This window comes from Macrobrachium rosenbergii, chromosome 46 (genome assembly GCF_040412425.1).
Source record: "Macrobrachium rosenbergii isolate ZJJX-2024 chromosome 46, ASM4041242v1, whole genome shotgun sequence".
NCBI lineage: Eukaryota > Metazoa > Arthropoda > Malacostraca > Decapoda > Palaemonidae > Macrobrachium > Macrobrachium rosenbergii.
The window spans coordinates 46,480,188-46,490,791 of NC_089786.1; the positions used below are offsets into that span (position 1 = coordinate 46,480,188).

The following is a 10,604-nucleotide window of genomic DNA, read 5'->3' on the forward strand; positions in this document are numbered from 1 at the left end:
ACTGCTACCATTCTGGCATTTCCTGATCCACTGGCCAAACAACAAATCACCTCAAGCATCAAAGTGCATAGTTACTGTCAATGCTAAAATTCATCATATATCCAGTTCAGTACAGGATTACGTTCCACATAAGGCATATAATTGAACAATATATTTACTGTAGTAGACTAATGTTATGTTATCCCTCTGTCCCAATCAAGCTCAGTTGGTCATATTACTGTTATTCAAATTTATAATCTGATGAAAAGGGTAATAAGCCACTTTCACATAAGGATTTATTATTATTATATTCAGGAGATGAACCCTATTCATGTGGAACAGGCCTGCAGGGGCCAATGACGAAATTCAGGCTTCCAAAGAATATGGTGTTCACTGAAAGAAGTTACAGAAGGTAACAGGAAATACAGAAGGAAGAGATCAGTTATTAGAGAACATAGGAAAAATTAACAAATTAATAAATAAATAGATAAACATGTAAATAAGTTATTAAAAGTACAAGGTGAATTATATAGGGTGCATCTTTTCTTGAACTTTTGAGGTTCAATTACGCATCCTCAGGGAAACCGTTCCACAGTCCAATGGTGTGAGGAATAAAAGACCTCTGGAACCGAGAAGCTCGATGGTGAGGCACATTTACAGCATATTGGTGCTGCTGTTCACCAAATTTGATTGAAACAAGGCTGATAAAACATTATTTGTTATCATGAAAATCTTTGATGATAACATGTCCATAAATAAGTATTCTGATCGCAGCATAAATACGATAATGTGCCAGATATCCATCAGTTATGTAGCCATAAGGAAAAATGGATACTACAGCCTTTGTCTCACAAGAGAGCTACTCAAATATATATATATATATATATATATATATATATATATATATATATATATATATATATATATATATATATATATATATATATATATATATATATATATATATATATATATATATATATATATATATATATATATATATGTCTGTATATATATATGTCATATATATATATATATATATATATATATATATATATATATATATATATATATATATATATATATATATATACATATACATATATATATATACATATACATATATATATATATAATATATATACATATACATATATATATATATATATATATATATATATATATATATATATATATATATATATATATATATAATATATATATATATATATATATATATATATATATATATATATATATATATATATATATATATATATATATACACAGTATATTACACATTAAACTGATAATGAGAAGACAGCCCTCAGGCTCTGACAAATGACAGACAGGGCAGAAGATAGAAAAGCATAAAGGAAAAAAGGGAGGGGGGGGGGATAAAGCTCAGGCGACAATGGCAAGGATTTGGGAAGAAAGGAATTTATTCAGGATGTCGACACAGAAGACAGAAGAGAAAAACAAATCGAGGCAGTGATACTGACGAAGAACTGCGTGAAAGGCAGAAGCTTATAGAAGGTTTAAACGGTGAAAATAAGATTAAAGAGCAAGAAGTAACGGAACAACGAAGGCAACGAGCTGAAAATCTGAATGAACTGCAAGAATATGATTTGAAAGAAGCTGTCACGGCAGAGGAACCAATCGAGAGTGTGACATCTTAAGAGGCTAAGATGGCCTTTGGGAAGATGAAAAGTGGCAAAGCCTCGGGACAACAAGCAACAGGCTCAACAGGCTAAAAAAAATTGCCAGAGAACCAGTCAATGATGAGGCAGAGTATAGCCTGAGTAGGGAAAACTCAGGATAGTCGAGTTAAGGTGTGTCTACAGTACAGTAAAGCAACTCATAAACAAACGTCATCAACTCACCGCATGCATATCACAAGCAGGCTGAAAACAAATCAAGGACCGCAAGCGGAGGACGAATCTTTGGCAAACGCTAGATAGCCGCATGAAGTACTGGTCAGGACTACCAATAAATCATTGCCTTGCATCCAACCTGTATGTGATTTGTGTGAGATAAGTAACCGACGTGTGTTTGCGACATGTTTTATCGCAGCATGGACACATCCTAAGCAATGATTGTGACAACAACGATATACAAAGGAAAAGTATATTAGAGGAATAAGAGTCTGAGAATGCCATGAAAATTTTGGAAACAGTTTTGTAGGAAAGACTGAGAAAATTTGTCAAGAACTGCAATAATCTAGGAAGCTTCATGCAAGAGAAATAAGTAATAGAGGCAGTTTTACAATAAGTCAACTACAAAAGAAGCACCTTGTGAAAAGAAAGAGACTATGCCATAATATTTATGGATCTTGAGAAGGTATTTCACTTAGTACCAAGGGAAGCAATTAGATGGGCATTATGAAAACAAAGGTACCAGGAAAAGTCACTGAGGTATTGATGTCACTTCACCATTAACACAGGAACTAGGGCACAAAGACAGATGAATTTGAGAAAATGTTGAATGTAGGCTTCATGCCAAAGTCCAAGCACTGGGACCTATGAGGTCATTCAGCGCTGAAACTGAAATCGGCAGTACAAGGTCTGAAAGGTGTGACAGGAGGAAAACCTCGCAGTTGCACTATGAATCAATTGTTAGGAGGGGGTGGAAAGTAAGATGGAAGAAAGAGAATATGAAAGGAGGTACAGTAAAAGGAACGAAGGGGTTGCAGCTAGGGGCCGTAGGCACGCTTGAAAGAACCTCAAGTAATGCCTACAGTGTACCTTTCTGATATTTCTACATGTTTCTACGCTTCTCCCTCTTTCAGTCCTTTTTACACAACATAAACTCCGCAGAGAGTATCTCAACGTGGATATTCCACTCCCAGAAAGGAGACAGTTTGGTAATCCCTTCATACATCCAATCTATGGTTGCCAAAGAGACTCCAACTCTTTCAGATCTTTTGCACTAATGCTGCGACCTTTCTTGACTCTGTTCTTTTCTCATCCTACCATCATAACACTTCTCTTACTTGCATTCATTTTCAATTTACTCTTCCGGCAAGCATTTTCAAACTCACTGGTTTCAGTTGCTTCTCTCTTCATCAGTCAGCACTGTCATGCAAAGATTCTACTCATACGTGAGCACAAACACACCCACACACACGTTTATATATATATGTATGGTACGTGCACGTATACTTATGTGTATACATCTACGTGAGTATGTCTATGAATATACACTTCACAATTGACCTACGCACATATGCGCACAGAATAACAGCCATTATCCTTAGAATTTGGAATTCATATAAAATGATCAATGGACAAGACTAAAATAAACTAACGTTAAGTTGAATTATCAAGGCTGGAATAGTGATTCTAGTCAGAATGACGCTGGTAAAGAATAACCATTAACTCTCATGAATAACCAACTCGCCCCCTCAACCAAACCTGATAAAATTAGAGTGATACACCTTTTCGCTATGGGAATGAACAGCAGCCATCTTCCTGTCACGTTTTAGAAAGGGAAAAACACCCGAGAGTCTCTGTCCCAGCCTTGAGAAACTGCTGGCATGTACCGGGTGAGGGAAACTTGTTCTGAAGCCCTCAACGTGAGCTATTACAGTACTGTCAGGGGCATATTCATCAGTGCCAGCGTTCCTTATAGTTCTGAAGTTTCCTGTATTAGTTTCCACAGCTGTCTTGGAGGCCCCTAGGCCAATGTCTCCTGCAGTTTCCACGTTTCCTGCATCCGTTTTTCTTATACTTTTGGGAGTTCCTGGGACGGCTCTTGTCCAAGATGCGCGACCACGAGCAAGCCCCTCCGGGTATTGAATGTACTGGGATGATCCCCGTTTTCGCCGGCTGACAGACCTTGTGCCAGTAGTGACTGGAGACACCATTATGAAAATAGGCCTGGATTCAACAGCCTTTGACAGTTCATTGACATGACGAACGTCACCGCTGAGTGCAGTCGATTCTTTGTCACTGCACCCACTGCACAGAGTCAGGAGGTCAACAGAGCGTCCAAATCTCAGTAGAAGATTACGCTGGTGTCTAGGAGAGGAATAAAGGACAAGTTGTTAGTTAACAACCTATTTTGACGAGTAAACGGATATTAAATTTGCAATTAGACATAATTCTGATTATATTATCATTATCATGGAATTCGCTGGATCTTAGTTAATACTAGAATATATGAGCAGGTAATATATTAAAAGACTTTGTGAACAGAATCCTTCGATAACTACACAAAGAAATAAATATAAATCGGCAAATTAGAAGGCAAATGAACAAGCACGCTGATGCACAGATAGATAGATAAGAAATGGGAGAATAATATACGAAGGAATAAATAATGATTATGTACTGAGAAGAAAGGGAACGTAAGCAAATGAGCAAGACTGAGAAAATAATTGAACAGTAAGAGATATACAGTAGATTATGCATCGAGACAAAGAATTGATTAATAGATATTTATGAAGAACAAAAAAATGTCAAATAAATAAATGAATAAAGGTTATGTACTTTGAAGAAGAGGGATGAAAGATATATATACGATATATATATATATATATATATATATATATATATATATATATATATATATATATATATATGAAATTTTATCACACCGTGATTTATATACAATCATGAAGCTACAAATGTCGCTTAATATCAAATTCACGCTACCTTGGGAGTATCCCGATAGGGAATTATCACTGAAGGGAATTTATATGTGATAAATGGATTGGTACTGCTGGGTCGCGATCCCACGACACAGTAAAGAAAACTCGGCATTAACTTATACCTCTCTTGATAGCTCAGTGATGGAACGTCGACTGGAGTTGCTGGATAAGTTCTGTGTCGTGGGATAGCGACCCGGAAGTATCAATCCATTTATCAATAAATTCCCTTCGATGATTATTCCCTATCGGGATACTATAAATTTGATATTAAGCGACATTTAGTAGCTGATGATATATATATATATATATATATATATATATATATATATATATATATATGAATATGTATATATATATATATATATATATATATATATATACATATATATATATATATATATATATATATATATATATATATATATATATATATATATATATATATATATATATATATATATATATATATATATATATATATATATATATATATATATATATATATATATATATATATATATATATATATATATATATATATATATATATATATTGGTACAGGGCACAGGGAAACACTCCAGGTAACTTACCCAGAGGGAGAAGGACAAAAACCACATCACTAGGCTGTCTTTTTATTTTATAGCCAGTGTTTCGTAGTTATCTACAGAATTACATCCTCAGGGCTGCACATAAGAAAAGATAAGAGCAATTATAAGTACAATCTTAGAAATCATTTAAAATATAAGAGTAAGAATGAAATGAATAAAAGCACAACCAACCTAGAGGTGAAACAGTGAGGAGGTCACGTGACCTCCTTGTGATTATGGTGACGCAGGTCCGTTTCCCGCCACCGGGCATCACAGTCACTTCAGTTTCTTGCGCTTGGATCTTACGGCTTTGCAGTGACAAGCATATCAAAAAAAGCGCGAAGAATTCGAGAAGTTAAGAGGACAATTACATATGTATCTGGTAAAAGTGACCAGTAGATTCTACATTCCAATAAAGATTTACGCAAATTACTTACGAGCATTTCCCAGCCATATCAATCAAATGAATTCCCCTAAATCCTCTTAGTATTGGCTCTTTGTTTAAAATACAGGATCGGCTGTGTCCTTATATATCCTGTGGTGTCGTCTGTAAATATACTTGCCCTAAATGTATTTCAGGGACTTACGTGGGATCCACCTATAGGCCTATTAAGGTGCGCATTGATTCACATCGGGGAGTCAGTTTCCGTATAAAGAGCAGAATCTCGAACCCAGAGCGCTCCAATATCAGGAACCATGCAAATCAATGCAAAACCTACATCGAGAACAAAGATTTTAGTGTCACCTTTCATACTGCCAACCCACAAGATTTAACAATCCTAGAGTCGTTGTTTCTGAAATAACTCATACCGTCCTGAAATTCTCAAACATCTGCTAGTCAATTGCATTTAGCTTAACTTCTTACTGTGGTGGTTTCTTTCCATTTAGTTCCTTACTGTTTCACCTCTAGGTTGGTTGTGTTTTTATTCATTTCATTCTTACTTTTATATTTTAAATGAATTCAAAGATTGTACTTATGATTATTTTTATTATATATATATATATATATATATATATATATATATATATATATATATATATATATATATATATATATAGAGAGAGAGAGAGAGAGAGAGAGAGAGAGAGAGAGAGAGAGAGAGAGAGAGAGAGAGAGAGAGGATATATAGAAATGATTTTAAGCAAGGAGAAAATTATAATAATAAACAGATGAAGATTATTTATTGAACAGAAAAGATGCATCAGCGGTAAAATAAGTAATGAGAAAACAATGAGTTAACAGAAGTTTAGGAACAAGATCTAACAAAGAACGAATGTAGCTCATTACTGAAGCGAACAAGTTAGTTGTTTTAGATTAAGCCGGCCTTATGCCAGCAACATCACTTATCTAAGGCGGCCATAGGTGTAGTAAGAAAGTCGGGGTGGGAGGACTCAGCCCAACTCACAGAGACAGACATAACGAACAGAGACAATGATTTACAACTGACTTGGAGTCTCCTGGTCCGTGGACATTCTTGGCGCCATCTTGGTGCGAGAGGACGGGAGGTATACCAACGCCTTTGGATGCCACATCGTGGGTAAGGACCAACGGGTATTTGAGAGGTTGGTCCCTCTTATAGGAGGAGACTTCATCTACCACAGACTTCTTATTAGCCTTTTTCGTTTCGAGTGCCCGGGCAACGGGAGGCGCGACATAAGACTGACAGGAAGGGAAAGTCAGCACCCCGAGGACTAACCAGCAAGCAATAATCATGGTGTGGGTCAGGCTACGTCTGAAAAGATAAAATACAACTGAAAGACTTCATTTAAAAACTGCATGTCAAAGACGTTACTTAGATGCGTACAGGCTTTATAAAAGAGTTATTTGTCACTGATTTGCGATATCCGAGAGAGGAATAACCGAAAGACGCCACCATACCAAGAAGACGGAGAGAATGGTAGAGTTTTTATTTTTACCTCTAGGTCTACTTTGCAGACTTGTAAAAAGTGAGGAAAGTAATAGAAAAAGTCATTGCAAAAACTACTTGAGGACGTCATGTGTTTCACTGTGCAGTGATCATCACATTTTGGCTAAAATGGGGGAAGAGTATATTTTCATATATACAGATGAACTACGTTTAAATCTGAACTGAACAGTGGTGCAGCATGAGCTTGCAAACTTATTCCATGATTGATCAAAATATGCCGGATGATTCGTAATGAGTTAATTCAGAGCAGAAAGATTCTGAATGTCTGTGAATCTGTGTTATCCAAATGGCGGTCTCAGGCACTGGAGAAAATACTGAGATTGAATAATGAATTTTTTTTGCTAAACGACACATGACGAGCAAAACTGTTTGGAAGAAATCTGTGTCATTGTCATACGCCATCCTTAGGTCTTGATAAACAAACGACCGTTGTACTGTGCATGGCATGCACTCAAAAATAAATATTATAAGTAGGACATATTTCTTAAAGGCAGAATAAATTCTAATTACAGCAACTTGAAAAAAAAAATTAGAATAGTAAATGTTTTAAGTGGAAGTTAAACTAATTGTCTGAAAGAACCTTAAGTTTGATGAAGTTATGTAAAATAGACTCATCGACTGTCCTTCAGTTTCAGCCTAAAAGAACTAAAGCAATACAGCAGATATCAAGAATGGCCATGTATCCAGTCTAGAAGTGTGCTACATCAGAGGTCGCTTTTCTTAGACAAGTCTCTTGTGTGTTAAATGTTTCCCATTAAAAATGCTATTTAAGAAAATGTAGTTTTCTTTATATGCGGATGCATGTTCGGAAAGATATGCAGCTGCTGTGAATATATCTGAATAAATTTGTGTATGATTTGTACCCTTGACTCGGCAAAGTTATGGAGGACGGCTGAGATGAAACACTTCAAGTTCCTGGGCACATTTTTATTCCCTCAAGTCGTCCGCTTCTAATCTGTAGGCCTACAACAACAGCAACACAACAAAACGGCGGCAACACGCCGAATGTTCCCAAGAGTTACGGATGCAGCGTGTTACAGAAAACTTTCTTTTAAACATGAAGGAACACAAACACTACAATTTGTTTCTTTCATCGAGTGTGCGGTAAAGATTCTGATTCTTCCTCGTCTCTGAATGCATGATGAAACCTACTTCAGTTCAGCCTAAGCAAGATTATACGAGTAGAACTGCACCGTGCAGTTGCGGACTACTCCAGAAGAAAGTGCCTAAGCAGTCATAAGGCCAGCTCAGTCATCAACAACAAACACCGTTGTATATCTTTGTTCTTGTAAAGAACAATGCAAAATGCTCCACTGAAAAAAAAAAAATGGTTCCTCAGACCTGCATTTTACCATATATTCATTTATTTGCTTAGTGGTTATTTCCTTTTCTGTTATGGATTGTATTTAAAGAACTACTGGTGCCAGTCATGCATTTTCAATGCAATTACAATTTACCAAACCTGTACCAAAACGTGAATATACTTCTACTTGACTGTCTTCAGATAATCTAAAACCTTGCAGATCACCAAAGAAAAACGCGCAGGTCATGCCAACCTACATTATACTTTTACCGTCAACTACAATGACCTCCACTTTGAGAAACATGATGTAGTTCATTACTGAACCTTCTGTTTTCACATATCTGTTATATCTTTTTTCGGATATCTATTCGATTTGTTTGTCTCTTTTTCACATGGGCGTCACAACCGCAGTGATTAAGTGGCGTCAGTTGTCTATTAAGGCACTGGATGAGTTAGACCCAAAACACGCTCTAGCCCTTTTTCAGATATAACTAACTAATTTGGAAACACACACACATATCTTTTGAGGAACTAGAATGCCTCAAAAATTCTATAAGCTTCTATTTCACTTATATCTCCGTCATAATAACGGGCAAAGTGTATATCTTTCCATATTTGTTTCAAAATTATTTTTGTTCACGACCATTATCTACCGAGTTGCTGGAATGACAACGTGGATTAAAAAGTCATTGAGGATGATAGGCCTAATAGTGTCAAACATACTCACCACAAAGAAGTAAAAAAAGTGGGAACGAACTGTTTCTGATAATGAACAACTACGATATCTACAACAGACGAAGTGCTAGTGATCACTGACTGCAAGAAATGAAGAGATCTTTTAAACTCATTGCTGTATATGAATGCCAAACGCTGCCAGAATTCTCTCGCTAAGTCATTCACAATTTCTGCCTAGAAATCAGTCTCTAAGAAATCATGGTTATTTCACCACATAATAAGATGCTAGGTTTGAAGTCCATAAAGTTTGTTTGTTTTTATGTCTGATGAAAATGACCGGGATAACAACAATTTTATTGCCTATGACAGCTGGCAGGATGCGGAGGATGGCTTGTTCGGACGAAAGTCATCCAGTTTTTTGCAGATGGCGAGACAATTATGTATTATTGTAATTATGTTCACAGGAATAAAGGAAAAGATCGATAAATTTTTGGATATGTCGTTGATTCCAGTACAGTAGATTAGCATGACTTCGTTTAGCATTAGTTATCAAGAAGAAAGGGGCATCTGGCGACATCTTTATGCTAGGCGCGTCTTTCTAGCCATTACTAGCCATGATATTTCTGTTGTACTCTACTTGGCCATTGCTTTCGTTCTTCTCACTTCTTCTCACTATATATATATATATATATATATATATATATATATATATATATATATATATATATATATATATATACTGTATACTGTATATGACCAGATAGCAGCAGAAATTTCTATAAACATGCAGACAATTTGGTATCAAAGACATATCACATAAAGCTTTTCTAAGAACGGCGTTTTCTCGAACAGGGCGTGGCAAGACGGAATAAATCGCTGCTGATCTAAATTCAGCCACTCGGGAAAGTTCGTATCTTCCTGCACACTCTCAAGAGGAAGACTCATGGTGAGGTGTGCCGGGAATTAGCAATCTCTCACGTCACTTTTCTCATTCGTATCACTGCCCTAACGACTCGACACGAATCCTAATGAAGAAAAACAACAAAAACAAGGTTCTTGTCCATATCTGCGTCTCTCTGAGCTCTAAAACTTGTCAGATGGGCCTGCTACAGATATCGATATTCGAATGCTTTGGAGTTTGGAGTGGTTGTCACACTACTCTAAAATACCCATAATTCTATCAAGTATGATTTTCCATCTGACATTCTTCTCTTTACCTTGCCGTGATTGGCTGTGCCTAGTCCAAGGGTCCATACCGGGAATCATTTTCCATTTGATACGTTACCACACTCATGGGAAGCCTTTGGGCAAAGGCCCATTCCAGCATAAGTCTTGTGTAAGCTAAACCATCCACCGATCATTTCTCTCTCTCTCTCTCTCTACACACACACACATATACTGTATATACTAGCTGACCAACCGCCTTATGTTGACTGTCCCTTTTATCCAGGTATTACTGTGCTGACTGTCCGTTTATCCAG

At 36.3% G+C, this 10,604-nt stretch overlaps 1 protein-coding gene across 1 annotated transcript; it reads right to left on the reverse strand.

Moving 5' to 3' along the window:
• Window positions 1-2,722: 2,722 nt before the first annotated feature.
• LOC136830279 (uncharacterized) lies at window positions 2,723-9,305 on the reverse strand. Its single transcript, XM_067089659.1, has 3 exons — window positions 9,176-9,305; window positions 6,666-6,950; window positions 2,723-3,998 (listed from the first exon to the last, which is right to left on the reverse strand). The coding sequence occupies exons 2-3, from the start codon at window positions 6,929-6,931 to the stop codon at window positions 3,383-3,385; spliced, it is 882 nt and encodes a 293-aa protein (XP_066945760.1). The 5' UTR covers window positions 6,932-6,950; window positions 9,176-9,305; the 3' UTR covers window positions 2,723-3,382.
• Window positions 9,306-10,604: the final 1,299 nt, after the last annotated feature.